A 26,155-nucleotide genomic window follows, 5' to 3' on the forward strand; every position below is an offset into this window, starting at 1 on the left:
AGCGCTTAGAGATTTCAAAGTTTTTTTCACATAGGGGCTCACAATTAAACTTCTTAACCCTCACTGAAGTAACCCCTATTACTTCCCAGTAATGATTATAGACATTACGCACATGTTTTAAAAAGTAAGTGATGAAGTTAAATTACCTCCCTGAACTGCCAGTGCTAGAGTTGGGACTAAAAACCTAAATATTCTGACTCCTACTTATAAATCTGCCGCCTACAGTATCCCCTCACCCCCGGGTGGAAACAGCAAGCTGACGGAACTGAACCCGAGCCCTGCTGGCCAGGCGAACTATGACGATGCCAGGCCTCAAGAGGACAGCTTCCGTGAGCGGGGCCTCTGGGTGTGAGCAACCTGCGGGCAACGCCTAGAATGACGGTCTGGAACCACCAGGTGCTGTCTCCGCCCTCCCCCGCAGTATCCTTCCTTGGGTGTAGGGGTGTGTGTGTGTAAGTAAAGGAACGGTCTAGGGTGGGCTGACGGCCCCACTCTCCTCACACTACCTCTAACTCATCTTTGCTAATCTCCTCACAGGACCACCACCAAAGCGTGTGGGGTGGTGGGGGGAGCAGTGAACGGGGGTGGGGGAGGCAGAGGGGAAGCAGCCCAGGCTGACCGCAGGCTGCCCCGATGTTGGGATCCACAGTTACTGGATTTAGAGCCGGTCTCCTCCCCAATTCTCCCCCTCGTTCTTTCTCTTCCCCTTTGTTTTTCTCACTCCTTCCCCTTTTCATTTGTCAACTACTACTCGGCACGTTTTCCCTCAGGCGCTCACGGTGCCTTTCCCTGCCTTCCAGAGCCGTAGGTAAACCAAACCCTCCCCACCATCATCACCACCACCAAAGCAGAACGTTGTTTTTATTCCTGGCCACAGAACTTAGTCTGTTTTTTACATTTCCTCGTCTACTTGGACAAGAAAGCAGGCAAGCCGTCTGTAGACAAGGCAGCCCATAACCGCTGGTGAGGGGAGGGTGGGGGTGGGAGAGCATTCGCGCCCTGGGTCCCTCCCACAGATGGAGCTGGGGCACGGCGGCTCCGGAGGTTGGTTGGGCGCTGGCTGAGCGCTGTCTGAGTTCTCTCTCGTTTCTCGCAGTCGGGTCTCAGCCTGGGGCTTGGGAAAGGACGTGAACTTGACTTTCAACGTCAAGGAGGACAACTGACTAACCTGGAGAGGAAAGGCGGCCGCTGGGAGTCACCACCGTCACCGCCCCAACCCCACGCTGACGGGAATGTGGCATCCCCAGTCCGGACTCCCGCGCTCCTGCTCCCACTCTCGCACCTTCCAAAATGAAACGACCTCAAGCGGCACCTCGGAGGGGGGCTGCGTGACCCTCCCCACTGACCCTCCACTCCGGTCCCGGGAGTGAGCCTCCCGGGCCTCCGGGGTGGCAAGGGGCTGAGGGTCCCCTCCCCACCCCCATCACCCGGTCTTGGCTCCCCAGGTCCCCTCCCTTCCTCGCCCGCCCAGCCCGCCGCCCCCGGCGGCTGGCGCGCGCGGTGCAGCATGCGGCAAAGCTCTTTGCATAAATTATGCTCATGACGCAGCAGCTAAAAAAATCCAAGTAGCAGAAGGAGGGAAAAAAAGGGGGGGGAGGCCAAAGGGGGGGCTGTGGAAGGGGGAAAGGAGAAATATATATATACCTGACCGCCCCCCCCCGCTTCTCCTTCCCTCTTCCCGGCCGCCCCCCACTCCGCCCAGCGCAGCCCGTGGAGTCCCCTTCGGCTCTGCCCAGCCCGGGCTGGGGGCCCGGGGGCTGCGGCGGGTCCCGACCGGCTCCCGGGCCGAGCCGAGCCCAGCCAAGCCGCACTGGCTTCTTTGTCTGCGGGCGGCGGCAGCCCCGGCCCCGGCCCGGGTCCCCGGCCCCCTGGCCCGAGCTGTGAGATGAATCTCTAATCGGTGGCCGCCGGGCACCCGGGGCGAAGGCGGCTCGGGCTCGGGCTCCGGTAAGTAGCGGGGTCCGGGACGGGGAGGGGTTTGCACGGAGGGGGAGGGGGCCGGGCAGGGGAGGTTTCGGGTTTGGTTAATATGCAATGCCCGTAATTAGCATAATTTATATATTTATGATAAAGAGAAAAAATGCCGCAGGGCCGGGGCGCCAGGATGCTGGGCCGGGGCGGCGGGGAGCTCTGGAAGTGGGATGGCGCGCAGCCGCCCGCCTAAGGCCAGAGACCCCGGGGGCCGCGCCCTCGCCCGCCTGCTGGCCGGCGGGGACCCAAGGAGGGGAGGGGGCGGCCGCCAGGTGGACCTCGTGGGGAGCCTGGACCTGGCCCCTCCCCATTTCTGACCTTGGAGCCCAGGTCGGGTACGGACCTTAGGGGACGTTCTTTACGCAGACCCCGAGGCGACTGGGAGCGGATTCTGGCCCCACAGAGAACCTGGACGCCTGGGTTCCCAGCGGTTAAGGTCAAATGAGGCGGCCAGAGCTACCTGTCACAGTTCTCCCCACCCAGCTGCAATCCATCGGGAGGAGTGGGAACTCGGGGTTAGGGACCTGGGTGCTGCTGGAAGGGTGGGGGAGTGTTGGGTGGGTCACCATCTAGCTAAGCATGAGCACTTCATAAATATTTAATAACATTATTATTAATAAATAGTCGTCATAATGGACCTGATATACGCTCCCTGGATATTTGCACCTAGCAAGACCAAGGGAGCCCCAGGGTGCCTTGGAACCTACACTTTAGTGTTGGGATCCCCTACTCATTTGTCGGTGGAAGCCTAAAATCTTTGCGGAACAACCTCTGCTGCGCGGCAGGGGAAAATAAAACGCGGTCGGGAAGCCTTCGTGGGCAAATGAAAAGAAGCTCTTTGCAGAAATTTTGGCCCCGTCTGATCTTCCAGATTCCTTGTTCTAAAAGTAGTGGGCTGTTCCTCAATTGTTCGTAGACATATATCCCTCCTCCCTTTTCTTGGAATCTGATGCAGCCACCATTGACAAGCAGGGCCTTAAGAGGAGTAATTCCATATCTTCCTTTTTGATTGAAGTCCTGGGGCCTAGGGTGGTAGTTCTGTGACCTGGTACTTTGCATGTCTGGGGTAGAACTTCATTCATTTGTTCATTGGTCCAACAAAAATACCCACTATGTGCCGGCTCTGAATAATACAGATAGAACTTCCCCTGTCTTGGAGTTTTAATTCCAGTTTGGGGCAGTAGGGGTGGAGACAGACAGATCACAAACATGAAAACAAACACGATAATATCATAGAGTGATTTTGTGTGTGTGTGTGTGTGTGTGTGTGTGTGTGTGTGTGTGTGTGTGTGATGGGTTGTTCTCTTCTTGGAGGTACTACCTAGAAATTAGGAAATGAGTCAGAAGAAGTTTGCTGCTCTAAAGGTTCTCTGCATTATGAAGGAACATGGGACAAGGTCACGTCTCCCTTCCCCAAGATTTACTCACTGGAAAATCATAGTAATCTTACACATTTTTATAGTGCTTTACAATTAATAACATTTTGATATATATGCTTTACTTCAATTAAAAATAATAGCAATAACAGTAACAAACAGTTACACAGTGTTTGCTGTATGCCAGGACCCTTACATAAATATTATTGATTTAATCCTCACAATCACCCTCTAAGCTGGGTTCTATGATTTAGCTCCATTTCACAGGTAAGGAAACTGAGGCTTAGAGGGGTTACCTGAAGCAGAAGCAGTACTCAGTCTGTGTCTTCTGTCTTTAAGCCCCAAGTTCTTTCTGTGTCAAAATGAGGATCAGGGAGGCCACAGAGGGAGTAGGACTCCCAAGAAACTGGCCATATGAAGGAACACTTGAGAATGAGGAGCAGGACTGGCACATTAGGAAGGGGAGAGTGTGACCAGAGTTCTCCAGAACTTAATACTACTTTTTTGAAATCATTTTAAAATAGGCCTAGTATTGGGAATGAGGGCAAAAAAATTGAAATAGGGTATGTATTTTAAGGAGAAGGCAGGAAATATGAGGATGTTAAGTGATATGATCTAATTTTTTAATTTATGTTTTCAGCTCACATTCATTAACCTCTGTTATATACCAGGAATTATACGAGGCACTGGGATATTATACGTGGATAGGCCTTCTTGGTGCTTACAGTCTAGAAGGGGAACATACCTGCTTTTTATTTTTCACATTTCATCTGCCCCCTCCCTTCACCCTGCCTGGGGTGAATCAAGTTTGGGCACAGGGGAAAGGGGGCAGGAAGAGAAACTGAATCTAAGTTTGTCCTTATTAAACTAGTCTTTACTGTTTGTCTAAGATTACAGTGGTAGGTTGGGAAAGGGGAAATAAGGTTGTTCACTACTTTCCTATCTTTTTCCTTTTCCCTTCCTTCTGGCCCATGTGTGTGCCAAGTGAGTCTACCAACAGCTTGGCAAGCTATTTTTCTCTGTCAGTGAATTGTGGGGACAGGTGTGTGTGGTAAATTAATAAATTTAGTCTGAAGCAGAACTGAGAGCTCCCATTTTCCAGCGTATCCCGATCCTTGGGGGCCAGAGCAGCTCCCATCAGCCTTCCTCCCGCTTCCTGAGTGGACACTTGGCGGGATGTCAGGAGGATAGGGATCTGGGGCAGGTGGATGTGGCCTTGAAGTTTGAATGTGCCATTGACTCTTGTGCCCTTGGGCAAGTCATCTGACCTCTCTCTACCTCCATTTTCCCGTATCATTATAACAACCCCATAAGGCTTGCCCATTTAGTCAACATTTTAAAGATAAGGAAATTGAGTTTCAAAGAGACGAAATCATTTGCCCAAAATCACATGGCTATTTCATGGCCAACCTGGGATCTGTTCTAGGTTGCTTCCTAAGCGAATACCCTTACCTCTCTTTGATCCTCAACTTTCTCATCAATAAAAAAGAGGGATCATAATAGCTAATTATTCTTATGTTTTGTACAGTAATTCCAAGGTAAGCGCTCTTGTTATTTATCCCTGAGAAAACAGATAAGTAAAGTAACCCACCTACCTGGGGTCAGTTGCTTCAGTATGTTGCTCTATGGCCTTATGCTGCTGTCAAAATTGAATAACAGTAGTTAACATCTATTGAACCCTTATACAATTTATTACAACTCTATCCCCATTTCAAATATGGTAACTGAGGCATAGAAATGTTAGGTCCTTGTCCAAGGTCTCACAGCTAGGAAATGGTGAAACTGAGAGATGAATGAGATGACCAAGATGAACTGGAAGTTCCTAACTGCTCTACTAAGTTGAAATGAGGTAATGTATGTACATTTTCACAGTGACTACCATCTTCTGAGCACTTACTATGTGCCGGGAGTTGATCTAAACGTTTTACATGCATTAATTGACTCAGTAACCATAATAGCCCTATGAAGTAGGTGCTATTACTCTCACTTTTACGGATGAGAAAACTGAGGCACAGAGGTTAAATCATTTGTCTTGAGTCCCACAGTGAATGAATACCAAAGCTGAGCTTGTGAACCTGAAAGTCTGTTTCCAGAGAGTGCTCACTGTAATACTATGGGCAAAGGGGCTGGGTCCCGATAAACTGTCGATGATGACTATTTTTCAGCAGGTGGGAAGTGACATCTGTATCCTGGGGCCAGAAATGGAGAAGGGTGGGAGGAAAACCCATCAGGCAATGACAACTTGAAAGAGGCAGCAACGTTCATGGAGTCTGGCGATTTAAGAACCGGGCAGATAATGCTTGTGTGCAGGAGGGGATGTCGTGTTCCTTTACACCAGGCACTACAGAATCATGGACCAGGGTGATAGTGATAAGAAGTCAGAGGGATTCTCCATTAGAAGGGACAGCTAACAGGATGTGAAGGAGTAAATACAGACATAAGAGAGAAGGCAAGAACGATGGTAAGGTTTTTGGCCTGCGCATCTGTGGAAGGATGAAGCTGCCATTTACAGAGATGGGGAAGGCTGCAGGCAGGTGGGGCAGGTTTGGGGTGGAAATCAGGAGCTTGGTTTTGAATATGTTGAGTATGAGATGATGTGAGCAATCAGTAGGCAGTTGGAGATATGAGTCTGAGGTTCCCGGGTGAGGTCCAAGCTAGGGAGTTGACTTGGTAGTTGTCAGATTTGGATGAGACCATCTTGGGAGCAGGTGATGAGTGAATTGTCTGCAGTAACCAGCTCAGCCCTAGCTACCAATCTATACTAGTCTCTTGCTTCCTGTCCTCGTGGTCTTTTTAAATGGCAGTTCTGCAGGAGGTAAGTGGGTGCACAGTTTAAGATATAAAAGTAGAGCTAGAGATGCTGATGTCAACAAACAGCCTAGCTTGAGAGGACTATGATATCGAAAATCTGAAAGGTAATTTCCCATGACTAGTGTTAACTTTCTTTCAGTTCAGCCTAACCAGCCATCCCTTCACTTCACACAGAGTACCCTCAGCCTCCAAAATGACTGTATGATGAGAAGGTATTTTACACCTTGGAAACCTCAAGCATATTAAGTGTATAAGGGAATGATTAAAAACACAGAAATGAGTCTGAATTAAAGATCTGAATCCTATACAACAAATTCCATTTTGCTCTACATGGCACAAGATTTTTCACACACTACAAAATTTCATGCCTGAAACACATGCCACCCTGGAACAAGGGGCAAAGGACCACACCAACCTGTATTAGGTGTTCCTTCTGTGGATCCTCTACCAGCCTCTGTCCATCCACCAGGACACTTAAACATATGTATTGTAGTTACCTTTTTATTTTTTTGACTCTCATATTAGACTGTTGGCTTCTTGACAAACCTGGGGAATGTGTTTTTCCCCCCAGCTGTATCCCCAACACTCAGCACGTAGTAGCTGCTGAAGTTTTTGTTGAATAAACAAAGGATGAAGCATTTCAGGATTTTTCTTAGTAGGATCTCAGGTTATTTTAGGGGGTTCTGATTTGTTTGAGATTTCCCAGTGCTCCCCCTGGGGGCCTTAGCAGTTCCAAAGCAGTTCCCAGAGAAGAATGATAAATAGAACCAGGTCCTCTCAATCTCCTCCCATGAAAGTCCTGGATAGTCCTGGACCTCTGGATTTTGGGTGTGGGAAAATACCTCTGCACCCATAATTCCAAGGTTGCCTGTGTTTTTAGATGATAGCACAGAAAAACCGGGGACAAGTGAGCCATCTGTAACCCTTGCTAGGTTTGATTCAGGTGTTTTTCACACTCAATTCACGGGAGAAAGAAGGCAAAGGAGGGGGGCTCTGGCTGGGTACTGTTTCCTGTCCTAGATTTAACCAGAGCGGCTCTGCTGTGATTTGTGTGTGTACCGGAGTTCTACTGCTGGGGTGATCGTAGGAGCCCCTTCTTTTAAAACAGACAGCTGATGGTCTGTCTTCACTGCTGTCAGGCTGTGGACATGGCATCACGAGCTCAAAGAGGCCATCCAGACATGCTATTTATCACAATAATGGGGTGAAAACCCTAAAGCCCCTGGGATGAGCCAACAGTTGCACTCCTAGGTGTATACCCCAAAGAACTGAAAACAAGTGTCCCAACAAAAACTTGTACACAAAGATTCATAGATGCATTAGTCACAGGAGCCAAACCATCCATCAGCTGATGAGTGAGTAAACACAATATGGTATATCTATAGAATGGAATTTTTTTGACATATGAGTTTAATTGCCTGCTAGATCATCCAAACAGAAATATGTGATAAATGGATGGAAATAAGTGTCATGAAATGAGGAGAGAGGCAGGTGTTTTTAGACCCATTTAGGTTTAGACATTCACCCGGTTGGACTATTTTTTAACATTTACAATAAAACTTGTTACCGTAATAAACAAAACAATGTATTAAAACTGACTTACAGAATTGTCCAAATTTTAAAAAATCATTACATAGATTCTGTTTATATTTACTTAGGTATTGCTTATCCAAAATACTGAATTTTCATTTTAGAACTTGGTTTATAGTTAGATAACAGAGTGTTCTACATTGATGTTTAACAGGACACCTTTCTCTAAACCCTAGTGGTTTATATCTTCTTTAAAATGTATAAGTACCTTTTTATTATGTTGTCATTCTCAAAGGTATTCTGGAGAAAAAATTATGAATTACACTTCTATAAATTCTTCTCCATTCCTGTTATAATGTAGCAAGTTCTCATGTACCCCGTAGTGATCTGTCAAGGGGGTGAGTCTCAGTTTCTTGTTGTTTTCAGACAGAGCAGCTTACAGAGTAATATCTGGCTACAGCTTCTCCACTTCCTTATTAACAGCGGTAACTGGGACAGGTCATTCTTTGAGTGATACATTTTGACTAGTTTTAGCCTCTGAAGAAGGTCTTCTTTCTCCTGAATCTCCTTCACCAATTTTGCTTTTTCTTCATTTCATCCTTGTTTGGGAAGATTCTCAGTCACAAAATCATTTTGGAGACCCCTGCCCGACACAGTATCCGGTGACTTAGATTCACATGCATTGATGTCCTGCAAAGTATGTTTCAAATATGTATTTTCTTCTAATTCACTCTGTGTTTAAGTTTTTCTTGAAATTCCAGTTTTATTTTGTTGAAGATACTGGTTCCTCTGAAAAGATCTGATCATTTTCTTCATTCTCAACTTTACAACACTTTACCATGCCACTTAATTAGAGGAATTAAATGAAGATCTTGTTTTCCTTAATTGTTCTCTAAGTGTTGCACTCATGGACTGTTTTCTTGAACTCTTCATGTGGGGAGGATTAACACAGGCCTGTGGATCACTGGGTAGAGTAATCCAGACAGCTGAGTCTGATGGGCTTTCCATCTTACGAATGAAATCTTGGTTTACCTCTGCCTCTGCCATCCCCAGAGAACACAGAAGCCTGTACTGTGGAGTTTTATCCAGCTATGAAAAGGAATGAAATACTGACATATGCTACACCCTGGATGAACCTTGAAAATATTCTACAAAGTAAAAGGAGCCAGATGCAAAAAGGCCCCATTTGTATGATTTCATTTATATGAAATATTGAGAATAGGCAAATCCATAGAGAGGAAGCAGATTATGGTTGCCAGGCGCTCGGGGTCAGCAGAGAAAGGGAGTAACTGCTAATGGATTTCCTTCTGGATGATGAAAATGTTCTGGAACTAAATGGTGGTGCCAGTTGCACAACATTGTAAATGTACCAAGTTCCACTGAGTTGTACACTTCAAAATGGTAAAAAAAAAAAATGGTGAATTTGATGTTATGTGAATTTTACCTAAATCAATAAAATAACAACAAAAAAAGGAAAACAAATGAAGCAACCCCAGGGGTAGAAGAGGAGGAGGCAGGGAAGGGGTGAGGAATCCAGAACACTTCTCCGAGCTTAGTGTCTTCGTCTATAACACGGGGACGATAATGGCCCCATCCCCCAGCGGCATGAGTAACACATGAGTTCTTGTTCCATAGAATGCTTTGCCCAGCACAGAAGGCACTCAGAATTAGTGTTGATTGCCTTCTTTTCTCTCTAAGTGTCTAAAACTACTTGTCCCGTTTATTATCCCTATTTTTCTTTCTTTTTTTTTTAAGTGACTTATTTTGGGAAGGGTAATTAGGTTTTTTTTCCTTATTTATTTCTAAAAACTTTTAATAAAGATACTGGGGGTTGAACCTAGCACCTCATGCATGCTAAGCATATGCTCTTCCACTTGAACTATATCCTTACCCCTATTACCTCTATTTCTTGTGACTGTGGTTTGTGACTCCAGACAACCTGTTCTCACAGGGGCTCCTCTCATTCCTTCTCACTGCATGTGGAAAGACTGCTTCACCATCTGGGATGTTGTCCTGCCTCCTGTGTCAAAGGCCAGGATAGTTCTTGGGCCACTGCTGCAGAATCACCTGACAGCTGGTTCTGTGGGACCCACCTGCTGAATCAGACTCTGGATTACAATACAGTACAATACCGCACAAACATCTGGAGATGTCTGGTCTGGGGGAATCTGGAGGCCTGCATTTTTAATGTGTTCCAGGTGATGATCAAGCACATTAAAGTTTTGAAACACTTGTTTTAATTTATTCCTGTCTTTACCATCTCTTCCAGGAAGTCCGCTCAGACCCCTCCCCTGAGAAGTGCTCTGATACCCAGTGTGCTCCTTACCTCTGTTTCTGAATGTCTGGGTCAAAGTCGCCTTGGGTTCTGCTGGGTCTGCTCTTTCCCATTGGACTGGAGGACTCTCAGGGACAGATGCCTGGCCCTCTCTTTCCTCTTGTCACCCTGGTTCCTCCAGAGTGTAGGTTTTCCTTGGACGCTGTAGGAAGTGAGACACTTCAGTTTTAAAATCCTTAGAATCCTGTCTCCTTTACGTCTACAGATACCTGGGAAACTTAGCTTCTCTCTCTTCCTACCATTCTATGTCTGACTTTGTGGAAATGGGATTACTGTGTCACATCAGCCTTTGCTTTTCCCATCCCGTCTCACCCCACAGGATGTGCTAGGTTGCCCACCCAACCCTGACAGGTGACCATGGATCCTGGAGCCGGGCCAGATTCATCTCTGACTATCAATGAGCAGGTATCTTCTGGGGCAGGAAGAGGTGGGGAGTGAGGGTGATGGGCCAAGGGGGCACGGGCAAGGGCGAAGGCTCCACAGCGCCCCTCGTTGTTTCTTACCAAAGTTCACGGTCATCTCACCGTCCAGATACAGTTGCCAGCTAGGACGTCTCAGGGGCTGGGTTTGGGGATTTAAGCTGTGACTTTAAAAAGTGAAATGAAAATGTGCAAATATGTAAACGTTTACATGGGGGAGGATTTGAATGTCAGGTAATTTACTCCGTTTTCTTCTTGCTTATCTATCATTTTCTATTTTTTCTTGCAATGACCTTTTATTACTTACATAATTTTTAAAAGGAGTTAAAAGATGAACATCTTGAAAAATGTTACTGGAGTGAAGTCCCTCCTAGGTCAAGTTTGAGTCAGAAAGGGAACTGCTCTTGGGGGTGATTTCATTCATACTCTCCTAATGGGTCACATTGTTGCTTTTTTCTGGTAGAGTCTCCAGCCTGGATCCAGTTTTCAGGCTTAAGGAGGGTGTTGTGGGAGTGGCTTCGAGCCCAGGCCAAGTGCAGACAAGGCTTGACACAGAGCTTTTTAATGTACAGGGTGTCCCCGATTCTTGAATGGCCCATTTGGAAGCATTTTAGTACTGGAGGGAGAACGCTGAGTGCTGGCTGTTGGAGCAGGAAAGAAGAGCCAGTGTTCCGGGGAGGCCTGGGGGCTGCCTGCCTGGCTGGGTGGGGAGGCTCCCCTCCAGGGAGAGCAGGCCCCCTGCAGATGGTGCAGCTGGAGACGGAGGCCCAGGGGGTACAAAGCTCCAGTGCAAGAGGGCCCTTCAGAGACTGCGTCTTCAGGATTCCTGACCTTCACTTCAGGAATTTCACTTGCAGGGAAATCTTGACCTTTTCCTCAGAGTTTTGAAAGTAACGGTACCATGAACTTAAAAATTACTCATCATTGTGGAGCACCCGTTTTCCACTCCTTTACCTTTGAGGGAGCTTCTGTCATGTTTCAGGGGACATGTAGAGGGATTTGCTTCTTGTCCCAGCTTGAGCTGTGGATCCTGGGTCAGGGGCCTTCACAACCACACTCCAGTATCCTCGCAGCCAAGGAGACATGCTTGCAAGGCTGTGGGAGCGGCCTTCTGCCACTCCCTGAACTGAGTCCAAGAGAGGGAGCAAACAGAACTGTCCCCGAAATGTCCAGAAATGATTGGCTCTGCGGGGTGTTTTTTAGCTCGTGTCAGGCCCTTTCCCTGTCACCAGGGCCTGCTTTCTCCTATCCTCTCCTTGCCTGGAATCAGCGGGCTGCAGTCTGCTCCCAGCCCTGGACTTCCCGCAGAGCACACCGTCTTTGGGGCGGGAGGTGGACATCCTGAAATGCCCACTCTTCTCTCCCCCAACCATAGGCAGAGCTCTGGCTCCAGAGGGCTGTATGGGCTCTCCCCTTAGCAGTGTCCCCGTCCTCTGCTTGCAGGTCATCGTGATGTCAGGCCACGAGACCATCCGAGTGCTGGAGGTTGGAGTGGATGCCCAGGTCCCTGCTGAGGAGGAGGGCAAAGTGCTGGAGGGTGTGGCCGCCGAGGGCTCCCAGAGCGGAGGCCCTGAGGAAGCCGGGGAAACCGCGGGTGAAGCCGGGCCAGACAACCCAGACTCCTCCACGGAGGCAACTGGTACAAGGCCACTGCTCCCACCCGACATGGCTCCCCTTGAGTCCCTTCCTGTGTTCCTCGTGCCAGCATGAGCCCCAGGGGTTCAGATGGCTTTAGGGCCTTGTCTTCCTGTCCACTGGACAGCCTCTGGCCACAGCCCGTGCTCCTGGGGCTAGCTGCACTCCTCATCCCTGGCACTTTAGTTCTGGTTTCAGTCACTTAGAGACCTAAACTGGGATGGCCAGGGTGAGGTGGGAGGTGGGTGCTCAGCCGTGGGGATTGAATTAAGCTCAGAGAGGTCTCCTAGGTCTAAACTAGACCCTCAGGCCCAATGCAAAGAGGACTAAACCTTCAGGATCCTACTAACCCTTCTAAATCAGTACCTTTTGTGGTAGAGCTGGGAGGTCCCAGGAGTTGGGGATGGGAGGGCATCTTGGACTAGCATGTATGTCAGGAAGGGCCTTGTAGAATCCCAGCTCCTTACTCCCAGCTGAGCTAGCACGAGTCCAGCCTGGTGGACTTCTTTGTGCAAAGATGATTTTTGGGTGTAAAATTGATTCTCCTGCATGGGGGATGGATATGGCCGATGGACTCACGCTGTCTCCACTAATGACCCTGCAGTACAGCTGTGAGAGAGCCAGGGCTATTCTAGAAGCTGGCACAGGTACTGGGTACTGCTCTCTGGACACAGGGAACCCTTTCATTGACTTTCCTCATTAACACCTTGCAGAATAGACATCTCCTGGGACTGCCCTTGCCAATTCCCCAGGAGAGCCCTGATTCATCTCCCCTTGCCTTCTGCTGTACTTCGCCCCTTCTCTAGATTGGAGATCTTGTGGGGGGAGTTGGGTAAGAGGAGGATCCAAGAAGAGAGCAAGGAGAACAGGCGACTCCTTAACGAAACATCTGCAAGATCTCACCTCCCCTGCTCTACTTGCAAATCAGTCTGCAGGCTCATTTGGGACCCCAGTAACCTGGATTATTTTTCTCCTTTTGAGTAAAGGAGTGACAAGAGACACAGCCATTTCCCCTGGAAGTGTTCTGCTTCCATGAGCATTTGCAGGATGAGTCAGCACCTGTTCCCATGGGCCAGTGCCTGGAGGGCAGGCAGGCGCAGGCAGGCAAGAGAAGGACTCTCCGTCTCAGCCACCCTTTCCATTCCTGCCCATTGTGGGGAGGGAGCCTCTTTTCAGAATATTTAGGCAATTTCCCAGGTTATCTCCAGTGCCCCAGCTTCCCTTTTGACCCTTTTATCCGTCTTCTGTATCTCATTTCTTCTGGTGCCTTAATTCTGCTCCTTATCCTACACGTAAGCATGGGTGTTCATGGCAGTGTGCATCTTCTTCCAGAGGTTTGTATACTTAAACCTTTCCCGAAAGCCTTCTTTGTAGAGGAATTTTAGTCATTGTCAAGAAGGTAAGGGCGGGATTTTGATGGTACCTCCTAAGAAGCTGCCAGCTTAAATTGTGGCTTTGATGGAACATTTCTGGGTATGTAATACTGAGAAGTGTTTCCTCTTAAAACAAAACTAAATAATAGGACACTTTTTCAGGATGAAAAAATAATCTAGTGATTTGTGTCACTCTAAGTTATTACCTAGACCTTGTCACACATACGTATTTTTATAGGTGTGGCCACTGAGGGCAGACTATGTAATATGACACTTACCACTGTATTATTTCATATTCCATGTCCTTTGTTGACAGATTCACCCACCTGATTCTGGTTTTGGCTGTTATCAAACTATCAAGTTTTTCATTGTCATAAACAGTGCTGCTTTGAATGGCCCTTTAATTTTTTTTTCTTTGAAGTGTGGTCCACTCAAATTCCTTTTGAAGAGAAATCAGTGACATAGGAGGAAGTCATCACATGGAAAAATACAAAATCTTGCCATCAATGAGAGGAAAAATAACTGGCTGTAAGGTACCACATGTGCCTGTTAAGCCCGAAAAAGTAAATAAATAGCGATAAAACCTAAATTGGGGGAGGGTATAGCTCAAGTGGTTGAGTGCATGCTTAGCATGCACGAGGTCCCGGGTTCAATCCCCAGTGCCTCCTCCAAATACAAATAAATGAATAAACCTAATTACCTCCCCCTCATAAAAATAAAGAAACCTAAATTGGGTGGCAGTGTGGAGGAACAGGTGCATTGCTGATGGTTCTGTAAATTGGTTCAGTCTTACTGAAAAGCAGTCTAGCAGGAGGCTGCAACAGCCCTAAATGTATGCAAACCTTTAGACCCCCATGGTTCTACATTGGAAATACATCCTAATAAAATGACTCATTTCTTCAGGTGTAAGCTTCCATCACATTCCCATTTCCTCACCTTCCTTTTTAGGTTTCATTACATTTTGTCAAGCAAAATGTTTTTCAAATTTTCAAAGGTTTAGATTATCCTTATCTTCTCTGATTTTTTTCAGTAGTTAGACATGCATCTTCCCTTCACAATGGAGATGAACCTGCCATTTTGTTTTCTTTAGTATTTTATAAGGCTTTTGTGATTGCTTGTTTGTTTCTCTCATTCCTTAAACAATCTGAATTTTTAAGTTATATACTGTGAACAGTCTAGCCCTGACTTAAGTTGGTACCTTTCCATATTAAAACATGGTCTGGGGAGTGCGGGGTTCGAAGGTTTTCCAGTTCAGTGGTTCCCACCTGGTCTGTGTGCTGTATCTCAAGGGAGCTTAAAAGAACAAGGAGGGATGCGAGGTTCCTGGCCTCTGTTCCTGGACATTCTGACTCAGTAGGCCTGGACTAGGCCCTGGAAACCTATGCCCAGCCAGCATGAAGAAGCCACTGACTTGGTCCAGCACCCAACACCTAGACTGCCTTTAATGTCTCACCATATGTTAAATAATAACCCCTTTCTGCATTGTTGTGTGGCTTTGAAGACATTTCCTGGTAGGAGGTCCCAATACCTAACTAAATCAAGGGAACAAGAAGAAGCTCTCACCTGGGTGAAAATCTCCAGTTCCTGGGAAGTTCCTTTAGAAGCTCCTAGAAGCTGCTCATCCAGACTTCAGCTCTCAGGGGATGGCAGAGAAAAGCTGCCTGGCCTGGAGAATCCCTGTGACCCTGAGTGTGGCCAACACATGTCCAGTTTTCAGGGACTGCTACTTCCAAGACTTCACCCTGCAGGAATCCTGGTCCCTTCCCCAGGCCAGCATCTGCATCCAAAAAGTAGCTTGAAGGTAGGGTGAACAACGATGCAGTTGCTGGATGAGCCAATTGATTGGATGAGCCAATCCCATTGATTCTAGCTGCTTCTCTCCCCACACATGTTCATTTCTACTGCTGATGTGTTAGGTCCTGGGGTCCTAGAGAGCCAGGAGATGAGAGACTGATACCCGAGTGTGCCTGGGCCTGCATTTTCTTTACCCAGATGTGGGAAGAGGGTGACCTACCTTCCAGGCCCGGCACAGGGTTCTCCAGCCTCTTATTCTCACAACCAGTAACTTTTGGGAAGCTGCCTCTTCCGGCCATGGAAGGCCAGCAGTTGGTCTCAGGTTATGCAGAAATACACTGTGGGGCCGAGAGTTATCACTTCAAGCTGCAGACAAGACCCCTCCACTCACACCAGGCTCTCTCCTTGTCCTGCTTTCTCCCAATGCCACGTGAAGTGAAGTCACTCCCCGGGATGCCTCCGAGCCCTGCCCCTGCGGTTGCCACCTTCAGCCAAGCTCCATGCCAGCCTCAGGCATCGCAGACCCTAACGCCACTGGCTGTACAAGCTGCCCCCCAGGTAAGGGCCGCCCCAGGGAGCTGGACAGAGGGCAGTGGGCAGGAGAAAGGCATGGGACGGCCACCATGGGCTGGCCATGGGATCTGGGGACTTCATAAGGCAGGACAGGGAAGGGGCTGTGGCTTGAGGTGGGGAATCTCCTACTAGGCACCCTTGGCCTCTCCTCTGCCCCAGATCAGGCCCACTGGGAAAGCAGATCTGCATTTGCCAGGTGATCTCCTGGGTCCAGCAGGGATTATAGAGATTACCTGAACTCTGTCAAGCCATCTAATGACTATGGATGAATACCCTCATCAGCCCCTCTAGGGATCCCTGGAGGAGTTCATGGATTGTTCAGTCCTCATTTAGATCTGGGGGCAGCCCCAGTGCAGTGAGAAGCTGCCTCCAGGATCCTCCAGGCATGCTAAGCTCCCTGTGACCCTTCACCCCATGCACAGACCTCCAAAGCCATCAAGACCATCAAGAGTATCCTCCATCAGAGCTCCTCAGAGGCCTCTGTGGGTCTTAACCACTTGGTTCCACCAGCCCCATCCCCTCCTTCCTGGCCACAAAGCGTTGGTCCTGTGGACAAGGGCCCAGGGAAGGCTTGGGAGGCAACAGACTGGTGGAAGAGGCCTGTGCATCCTTTCCTGTCCTTGAGCAGGGCTGGACCCTGTCCCTGACTTGGGCTGCTTCTTGGAAGGCAGGCTAGTCCAGTCCAGGTGCCCCCTTGGGGTTGGGCCTCCAGCTAGGGCTTGTCTCCCTCCTGCCCTCATGCAGCCTTCTCCCACTGCCCTCAGAATGCTTTGTGTGTGCTCAGCTGGGTCTGAGAGACCCGGTGTTTGCGCTGTCGATGTTGATTTTTTATTTTTTCTTTTCTTTTTGAAATCTTGTTTGCCTTTGCAGGTCTTGACTCAGGAAAACTTAGCCACAGTTCTGACAGGAGTTATGGTTCCAGCAGGGGCAGTTACTCAACCTCTTCTTATCCCCATCAGTATTGCAGGTCAAGTGGCTGGGCAGCAGGGGCTGGCCGTGTGGACAATTCCTACAGCAACCGTGGCTGCCCTCCCAGGACTGACCGCTGCTTCTCCCACGGGGGGAATTTTCAAGCCACCTTTAGCCGGTCTCCAAGGTAACAGCAACTCTCCCCAGGACTGCACCAGGCCCCCCACCACCCTACACTACCATCCCTGCACGTGTGCTTGCCATGTTGGACTCAAAAACCCGCGGCCCTCTCAGGGCGACAGCCCTGGCGTCTGGATCTGGTGTCCCAGGCACCCAGCCACAGAGCTGCTGCACCACCTCGGGACTCTAGGCCATGACACCATGCTGGCCCAGCTGGCCTCTCTTCCTTCAGCCAACTGTCTGAGACTGCCCCTCTCTCCCTACGCCAGAACTCACCCCATGACCAGCCTCCTGAGAAGGACTGCAAGAAGATTCAACTTCTGGTTTTGAACCTACACAGCTCCAGGCCCAAGGGAGGGGGGATGAGAGATGTTGGCATGTTTCGTCCCTGCAAGGATCAAGGGAACCACAGCTGCCTGTCCCCCCGCCCCACTGCCCCAACCCCTCTCTCGTTCTTGTGCCAGATCCCTTGGGATTGGAGCCGCCCTGGGCTGCAGCTAGGCATTTGAGCACTTCTGTCTCTGCCTTGCTCCGTAGCAGCTGCCGTGCTGAACGCCACTCTCCCGGCACCAGTCCAAGCTGCCCCACCGACACAGGCCTCCTCGCCCGCCCAGCCCCGACCACCAGCCCAGCCGCAGACGTTGTTCCAGACCCAGCCGCTGCTGCAGACCACACCTGCCATTCTACCGCAGCCCACTGCTGCCACCGCTACTGCCCCCACCCCCAAGCCAGTGGACACCCCCCCACAGATCACCGTCCAGCCTGCAGGCTTCGCATTTAGCCCGGGAATCGTAAGCTGCCGCCCTCACCCAGGGCTGACCAGGGATGGACCGAATCCCCGGCCAAGGGTGGACCTGACCCTTCCCGCAGGGGAGGACGGAGGTGGAGGACCAGCCCCCTGAATACGGCTCTTTTCCAACACTTCAGCAGAGATGGGCTCCTTCTGAGGCCTTCTCCCTGCAGCTGCCAGCCTGTCCGTCCCAGACAAGCAGACAACCTCTGCCAAGAGGGCTGGGCAAATCCTCCAGAACCTGAACCACCTGGACCAGCCTTGGAGGGTGGGATGAAGTCTGGGGATTGCGACTTCGTGAGCTGTCGCTAAGGTGGAGTTAGAGGCTCACAGCCCCATGCGTGTCTATCTAGTGCGGCTCCTGGCTTGGCAGTGGAGCTGTTAGTTGTGACCGGTCACATCTAGTTAGATGTGGCTAGAGTCACTCAGCCTCTCCAGTCTGGCCCTTCTACTCTCTCAGGCCTAGCCTGAAAGGTTAGCCAGGGTTCCTCCTCCAGGACTGTGGCCCCACCCTTCCCTGCTGTCCTATCAGCCCCTGGCCCCAGACACTATTCAGCTGGTGGACCTGGGCCTGCAGCCCACATTCACATCTGCCAGCATCAGTACCTCCCACCCCGATACCCTCAGCCCTCTTCCCTCTGCCTTGGGCTCTTTCTCGCCCCTTGGCCTCTGAGCAAGGCTCTTCCTCCACCCACAGATCAGTGCTGCTTCCCTCGGGGGACAGACCCAGATCCTGGGCTCCCTCACTACAACTCCGGTCATTGCCAACGCCATTCCCAGCATGCCAGGGATCAGCAGTCAGATCCTCACCAACGCTCAGGGACAGGCAAGTGGTCAAAGCCAGGCTGAGGGGTCGGGACTGTGGAGACACTGGCTGGGGGGAGGGGCAGGACTTGGACTGAGAGTCAGAGAAACTCAAACAGGGTGTTGAGCTGCTGTTCGTACCTCCTGTATGACAGCTCTCTGCTGATGCGGAGGCCGGGCAGGGGCGGAGCCACCGCCCAGCCCGGGGCGGTGCTCACTCTCCTTGGCGGTTCTCATCTACTGAGCACTCACTTTGTGTCCAGACTGTGCTGGGTGCTTTCTCATACATTAGCTCACTTTGTTTTGAGTACACACCTATCAGGTGGAGATTTTTATTCCATTTTACAGAGGAGAAGGCTGAGGTTCAGAAAAATTAGGCCACACAGTTAAAATGTGGCAGAGCAGGGATTCATTCACATCCAGGTCTGTCTGAATCCACATGCAGACCTTTTCCTGCTCCACCACCGCCCTGGAGATAGAATAAAAGAAGCAGCCTCTAGCGTGTGAATATTTCACTTTATTGGTGAGGAAACTGAGGCCCAGGGGGTTAAGTGATGTGTCTAATTCCCTCCCCTGCCAGTGTGGAGGTTTGGGTTGGGGGTGGAGTTGGACGCTGCCCTCACACTTGGGGTCCCTGTGCTTCCTCCCAGGTTATTGGAACACTTCCGTGGGTAGTGAACTCGGCTAGCGTGGCGGCCCCAGCACCAGCCCAAAGCCTGCAGGTCCAGGCCGTGACCCCCCAGCTGTTGTTGAACGCCCAGGGCCAGGTGATTGCGACCCTGGCCAGCAGTCCCCTGCCTCCGCCTGTGGCTGTCCGGAAGCCAAGCACTCCTGAGTCCCCTGCTAAGAGTGAGGTACAAGGACTGGGTTGGGGGATGGGGGCAGGCAGTGCTATCTGGCCTGGGTGGCCTCCCTCCAGACTGTGGGCAGGACAGCATTATTCTCTGAAGCCACTGGGAAAGCAGGGCCCCTCCTCAAAGTGGGGGGAGGTTCCAGGGTAGAAGGCCCACATGGGTCCACAGATGCTCTGCCCAGGAAAACAGCACCCCCACCCCCACCTACACACACCAAACATGTAGATGTTCCCTCAGAGGCCAGTGCGACTTTGAGAAGCCCAGGGAGAAGTGGTCAAAGTAAGCTGGGCCTCAGTCAGCTCCAGGGGGAACAAATGGCTGGAAAAGCCCTGGAGGTTCATTCTGCGGCCCCTTCTTCTTCCCCTCTTCATCCTTCCAGCCCTACTCGGTACTATGGCTTTGATCATTCATTTATGTGTTCCCTCTAGGAGCAGGTTTTGAGTGCCTACTAAATTCCAGGTGCTGCAGATAGATGCATGTGGTAGCCTCAGGTAGGCCAGCGTCGGAGACAGTTGCAGGTCAGCGTGACAAAGGCCGTGATAGGGGCATGGCAGGGTGCTTTGGCAACCCAGAGAAGGGAGCTCTCAGCAGACTGGGGAGCTCAGCAAGGCTTCAAGGAGGAGGGACATTGAACTAATCTAAAGGGATGCATTGGATGAGAGAGTATTCTACCTTTGCAAAATTGCAGGAAATACAGTGTGTCAGAGCAGAGGTTCTCAAACTTCAGTGTGCCACAGAACCAGGAGGCCTTGTTGGAGTACAGGTTCCCGGGCCACCTCCAGAGTCTCTGATTTAGTAGGTCTGGAGTGAGGCCCAAGAATCACATGTCTAACCAGTTCCTAGGTGATGTTGAGGCCCATGGTCCTCACATGTGGCATGCTGCTTCCCAGCTTCACTGAGTAACCTCTTTGCCTCATCTTTAACGGAGATCATAAGAGTATCAACTTCAGAAGGTTATGAATGTTGAAGAGTTATATTACACACAATGCAATTAACACCCTGGTACACAGAGAGCACCTGGAAAACGATGCTTTTACTGTTATCACTAGTATTAGGTAGGGGGAGTCATGGAAGGGTTTTTAGCAGGGAAGCAGCTGATTAGATTTGCATTAAAAGAACTCCCTCTGTTATCCTGGTCAAATCAAGCATTGGACTGTGGTGAGACTTGAGTCATTGTCCTTATTAGGACACAGCTTAAACAATCACAGCCAGAGACAAGGAGCTCTGAACTGAGGCCAAAGCCCGGGGGTGACAAGGGACTGACTTGAAGCTGCCAGGAGGTGGAATCTGGGGAGCACAACCCATTGTGCAGAAATTTGCACTTTTCAGGGAGCTTTAAAGAAAAATCTTACTAAAAATGCTAATTTCACATATTTACAGTTTCTCCTGATTATAAATATGATACATGGTATTTATAAAAATTCCTACATTATGTGTGATGCCAAAAAGTAAAAAAATCTCTTTTAACTCCACTTCCAGGGATGACTTCTATTGACAGCTTGCTTTATATGCCTCAAAATTTTTTTCCCTGAAAATTCATATGTCTTTTCTAAAGGAATTATTCCATAAAAATTGTTTTTCACCTTACATATATATTTTCACTTAGCACTGTGACTCAGGTTTCTTTCCATGGCAGTAGTTAAAAGATATACCTTATTCTTTTTAATGGCTGCACAGTATCCCAATATAGGGAGGTCTCAGAAGTCATTATTAATGGACCTTTGGGGCATGGAGGCTTTAGAATCAGGTTTAGGTTTCTCCTTTGAGGGCAGAGATTTGATAGTGGTTATCTTAAGAGTGAACACCTGTTGGGGCTTTGACCCAATGTGTTGAATCTTTCTGAGCCTCTGACCTGCCCATGTGGTAGGTGGCTATAAGACTGTGGCCTAGGGGGCATGTTCTATGCTTATTTTAGAGGTCATTATCATTGGGTGGGTGCTAATGCATAGCCTCTGGTGTTGCTTTTGATGGGGCACAGATAGGAGTGTGCTGGATGAGTGAGGATTTCATGCCCACTTTTGCCCTGCCTCTGGTCCACCCAGAGGCTCCAATCCCCTGAGCCAGGCAGGCAGGCAATACAGTTTATTGGCTTTCTTCTCATAGGTGCAGCCCATCCAGCCCACGCCAGCCGTGCCCCAGCCTGCTGTGGTCATCGCCAGCCCAGCCCCAGCGGCCAAGCCATCTGCCTCTGCTCCCATCCCAATCACCTGCTCAGAGACCCCTACTGTCAGCCAGTTGGTGTCCAGTAAGTGGCTCCTGGAGAAGGTTGTGGAGAAGTGGAGAGGCATTTATTCAGATACCCCCACCTCATCAGATGCTGTTCTCCTTAATAGACTTCCTAGAGTCCTAGGGGAAGGGCAGAGGCCCATTGCCAGGAATTGACTTCCTTATTCTCATTCCTGTGGAGCTGGATTCTATGTATGACAATGGTAGAGGCTGCTTAGCCAGCTGTCTGGCTGCTTTTCTGAGAAACCAGGCCATTGGCTGTCTCTCCTTTGGTCTCTCACCCAGTATTTGAAGAATGTGGATGGCCAACAGGTGTGCCTGGGGCCAGGCGTGGGGAGGATGGGGGAGGGCAACAGTTAGAGCTGGAAGAACTTGAAAGTAGACCTCTGTCTCTAGATACACTAGTCCCTGGCCCCTTTCCCCTGAGTCTTATTTGTCTTGCGGACGGGAGTGATGAACATCTTAAAGGAGCACAGGCTTTGTGCCAAATGTCCTTGTCCCTCACTACTGCACCAGGTTAGGTAAGCAGTGATGATGAGCTGTCTTACACGCTCACCTCTGCCCCCTTCCTCTGGCCTAGAGCCTCATACCCCAAGTCTGGATGAGGATGGCATCAACTTAGAGGAGATCCGGGAGTTCGCCAAGAACTTTAAGATCCGGCGGCTATCCCTGGGCCTCACGCAGACCCAGGTGGGTCAGGCTCTGACCGCGACAGAAGGCCCAGCCTACAGCCAGTCAGCCATCTGCCGGTGAGTGAGGCTGCCCTGGCCAAGGTCAGGGCGCTCATAGGGACCCAGGTATCTGGCCTCTTTCCATATTCTCCCTTGTTCCTGCCTTCTCCCAGACAAGGAAGGATAGCCATGAACACCCGGAGTAGCCAAAGTCTTTCTGAGAGCCCTGTGAAGTTTATCCTCCAATCCTGAGCATTTATGTCATCTTTTTTGATAACCCAGGATCCTAATCCATTTAGGAATCGTAGAGGGAAAAGAGTACAGCTTAGGAAATTAGTCACGGAAGTGGGAACTTCAATTCTGGCTTGGTTCTCAGCTGTAACACACCATCACCCACATCGGGCTCCCATCTCCCCCTTGTAGGAGGCATAACTATAAAGTGATGGAGCTGATTTTTCTGTGTGCGGATACTGGTTCTGGTGCCAATATCAAAGGAGGGGTAGCAACGGGTTTCAAAAAAGAAAAAGCACATGGATCTGGGATGGCCGAACAGTTTCATCTGCCTGCCAACTCTTTAGATGAGACTAGAGTGACTGTTAGACTACAGTGCCCAGTTGGAAATTCTGTGGTCAATCTGAGCTCAGCCAGAAAGAGTAGTCTGACTTAGGGCTGCTGCGGTTGGAGGAGGACAGCACTTCTGACATTTATTTGCCATTTCTGGAGGCCTCTTGAGATGACTCCTCAAAGGACCTCACTCATGTGGGTGTGAAAGTTCTGGAGTGTGTTCATAAAGCAGTTGCACTGTTATCATTGCATTACTGAACTGAGGCCAGGGGAGTGGCCTCCTGTTAGGACCTGGGATACAGGACAGTCTGAGGAGTCTGGGCTTGGCCCAGGAAGGGGTTCTGGGCCGGGGTGGTGAGGGGAACACTGAGTACAGCCTCACCAGCCCTGAGAGGAGCAGCCCCTTGCGGACAGCGTTCACGTCCAGCATGGGGAGTAAGACCCTCTCACTGTCCCCTCCTGGGCTTGGGTCGCCTACAGGTTCGAGAAACTGGACATCACGCCCAAGAGCGCCCAGAAGCTGAAGCCAGTACTGGAGAAGTGGCTGAACGAAGCCGAACTCCGGAACCAGGAAGGCCAGCAGAACCTGATGGAGTTTGTGGGAGGCGAGCCATCCAAGAAACGCAAGCGCCGCACCTCCTTTACCCCCCAGGCCATAGAGGCTCTCAATGCCTACTTCGAGAAGAACCCGCTGCCCACAGGCCAGGAGATCACCGAGATTGCTAAGGAGCTCAACTATGACCGGGAGGTCGTGCGGGTCTGGTTCTGCAACCGGCGCCAGACCCTCAAGAACACCAGCAAGCTGAACGTCTTTCAGATCCCTTAGGGCTCAGCCCCCAGCCCCGGGTCCCAGCACTTTGTACCTTCCCTTGGCGTCCAGCTGCTGCCCCGGTCCTTCTGCCACGTGCGGCTGTGTTCGTCCTGGGTTGGGAGACTCCACTGCGTGCATGTGCGTCCGCTGCCTCCCCGCTCTCCCCATACAGTGCACATCCTGGGGAGGGTGGCGGGGCCCACGGAGACCTCCAGACTTGGGAGTGGTCACGCCAAGGGAGGGGATTTGTGGTGTCACTTAAAGAAGCACTTTGCTAACGTGGTTTTCGAAGGGTGAATTCTGGTTAGGAATCAGAAACTCCCTGTCTTTGGGGCAGGGCTGCAGCAGCCTTGAGGCTCGCTGGCCTTTAGCTGTTGTTTTTCATGGCATTCTTTTTCCACTCTCTCTCCTCCTTTGCTCCTCTGTGTGAGTGTGGCAGGTACGGCAGCTCGTCCAGTGGAAACACAGCCTCACCCACCCACACTTTGCCTGCAGGCACACTGTCCCCCGAGGGAACCCAAGAGATACAGTTCTGAAAAGTGTGATGTGCTGCTCAGAGGGTCAGACTGAGTGTCTGCCTTGACCTCAAGGTCAGAAGGTTCCCACAGCCCTGGGGCCAGAACATGTGATGTCCTCTCCCTCCTTTCCTTGATTCCTTTGTGGGGAAAATTGCACTAAAGCAGAACCTTTTCTTTTGTAATCCATGTTGGAAGGAAGCAACAATGAACTCTAGCTGTCCTGGAGTTGACCTGGGTCTACAGCAGGTTGGGAACTTAAAAAATAAAGTCGTCCTCCCAGATTTTAATCTGATCCCTGCCCATGGCTATCTCCGCATCAGAGCGGTGTGGTTAAGAGAACTTGCAGCCTGGAAAATCCCCCTGCCCAAGTAAACAGGCAAGTGGGAGAAAAATGAGGAAAGGAATGCTGACTCTTTCTCTGTCCTCATACTCACCCACAACCCAGTACTGGGGCCTTCTCAAAAGCAGCAAATTAAACAAGAAGCCAGACAGCAAGGCCCTGGGGAAAAGCCAACATCCAGAAAGAGCTGATGGCAGCCCAGGATGGTCTCTTTGTGGAAGGTGACTTAAGTCTAATTTTCTCTGTAACTTGAAGTCTTGGATACTGAAGGAGAAATCTTATTTTGTCCCGAGTCTTAGACCCTGTGTTTGTGTAAGCAATCCACCCAGTGCTCTTCTGAGTTAAGAACATCCCTGGAGCAGGCTGGGTTTTGCCTTCAGAGAGGGTAGCTATGGTACATTGGGAGTTGGCCTCTCCGAGCTGTTAAGTGAGTTTCCCAGCCTCGTGGTGGCTGGACAGTCTCTGGAACTCAGCATGTGCCTCCAGGAGGTCAGGACAGCACTGAGAGGGTGGCTGGGCTGAGCCCAGACCTGCCATGTAGATTATACTTAAAGGGCCACAAGTCACAGGGGTCAGCCACCCCCTCTCTTCCCAACTCTTACTCTTACAGAGCCAGGTGTCCAGCAGCTGCCCTCCACTGCACCTCACAGATAAACCCTGAAGAAGTGACAGCCCGGCGGGGGCACATCGCCACCTCTGTCGCTCCCTGGTGCAGAGCCTGGTCTAGCTGTGTTTCCTTTCCTGCCTGCAGCTGGTCCCGCCCAGGCCATGCAACACCAGTGTGGCCACCCTCCTGGTAGCCCTGCCAGTGAGAAGGCAGCTGTGTGTCAGATTGCCACACACACACGCACACACGGGTGAGGAAGCAGGTGGGCACCTCGCCTGCCTCAGCCTCCCAGGAGACAATGTGGAGGTTTCACACTCAAGTTCAGTCTCAGTAAGATGATGAGCTCACTTGAGAGGGATGTTGTAAACAAGTTTTCAGTAAGAATAGTTCGAGGACCAGAGTTTGTAAAGGATTCAATGACTCAGTTCAACTAATTAGAGAGACAAGTTTTTACCTTCAAACCCTTGTGTTCAGGTATGTTGCCTTTTTCGGGAGAGATAAGCAGATAGTGGCCGGTGCCCTGGGAGGAGCATGTAATCCCGGGCGTGTCGATAGCAGTGGATACGCTGAAGGACAACGTCTGTCCTGTGTCATGGCGGGAAGAAGCTGATGAGCTGCTGCTCTAAATTAGTCCTGGCCATGCTTTCTCAGCTCCTCCTGCAGCTCAATCTGTCTTCCCAAGGCTGAGCTAGGACTAAACCATTTCCTTCTCTGCTGGAAGGATGGGTTGGTCTCTCAGAGGAACAATTCCAGGGGCAGAATGTTTGCAGGTCGAATTCCCCAAGCAACGGGGTGCAGGGTGTCCCTGAATTGCCACCGACCTGATCTCTGCTCTTGTTCCCCCATCGTAGGGCCCCCCAGGCAGCAGCTATGGCCCTGAGGTGGATTTTTTGTTTTGTTTTTGTTTTTGTTTGGAGTAGCATCAGGCTTGGAAGGGAGTTGATACCAAATTTGTTTTGAAAGCCCCTTTCTGGTTACAAGCAAGAGCTCAGTGGCTCCTTTACCTTGGAAAGGCAGGAGAAAGGGCACACATGACTCAACTGTTTGCATGTGGTTTTGCTTGT

The 26,155-nt window shown here is 50.2% G+C and overlaps 1 protein-coding gene and 1 pseudogene across 7 annotated transcripts; one reads left to right on the forward strand and one right to left on the reverse strand.

Annotated features, from left to right (window-relative positions):
- Positions 1-350: 350 nt before the first annotated feature.
- POU6F1 (POU class 6 homeobox 1) lies at positions 351-24,709 on the forward strand. 7 transcript variants are annotated; one of them, XM_072972790.1, is made up of 15 exons: positions 351-452; positions 801-963; positions 1,097-1,947; positions 2,338-6,370; positions 9,640-9,886; positions 10,343-10,428; positions 11,886-12,081; positions 15,681-15,802; positions 16,688-16,913; positions 17,444-17,697; positions 18,394-18,522; positions 19,151-19,354; positions 21,458-21,599; positions 22,161-22,329; positions 23,296-24,709. In XM_072972790.1, exons 6-15 carry the CDS (start codon positions 10,381-10,383, stop codon positions 23,639-23,641), a joined length of 1,836 nt encoding a protein of 611 aa, XP_072828891.1. In that variant the 5' UTR covers positions 351-452; positions 801-963; positions 1,097-1,947; positions 2,338-6,370; positions 9,640-9,886; positions 10,343-10,380; the 3' UTR covers positions 23,642-24,709. The 7 variants fall into 7 exon arrangements, with proteins under 7 accessions (XP_072828891.1, XP_072828892.1, XP_072828893.1 ...); XM_072972791.1 differs by lacking the exon at positions 2,338-6,370 and having other exon boundaries at positions 801-926; XM_072972792.1 differs by lacking the exons at positions 2,338-6,370; positions 9,640-9,886 and having other exon boundaries at positions 801-926.
- LOC102526266 (swi5-dependent recombination DNA repair protein 1 homolog pseudogene) lies at positions 7,611-8,746 on the reverse strand (annotated as a pseudogene).
- Positions 24,710-26,155: the final 1,446 nt, after the last annotated feature.

This window comes from Vicugna pacos, chromosome 12 (genome assembly GCF_048564905.1).
Source record: "Vicugna pacos chromosome 12, VicPac4, whole genome shotgun sequence".
Taxonomy (NCBI): Eukaryota; Metazoa; Chordata; class Mammalia; order Artiodactyla; family Camelidae; genus Vicugna; species Vicugna pacos.

What these genes read in the sequence shown, in the direction of transcription:
- POU6F1 (XM_031682985.2), top strand. Translation starts at nt 14,832, where the DNA reads ATGCCCAGCCAGCATGAAGAAGCCACTGACTTGGTCCAGCACCCAACA. An exon ending in TCACCAACGCTCAGGGACAG is followed by an intron (nt 18,523 to 19,150) that starts GCAAGTGGTCAA and finishes GCTTCCTCCCAG; the next exon opens with GTTATTGGAACACTTCCGTG. An exon ending in AGCCAGTCAGCCATCTGCCG is followed by an intron (nt 22,330 to 23,295) that starts GTGAGTGAGGCT and finishes GGTCGCCTACAG; the next exon opens with GTTCGAGAAACTGGACATCA.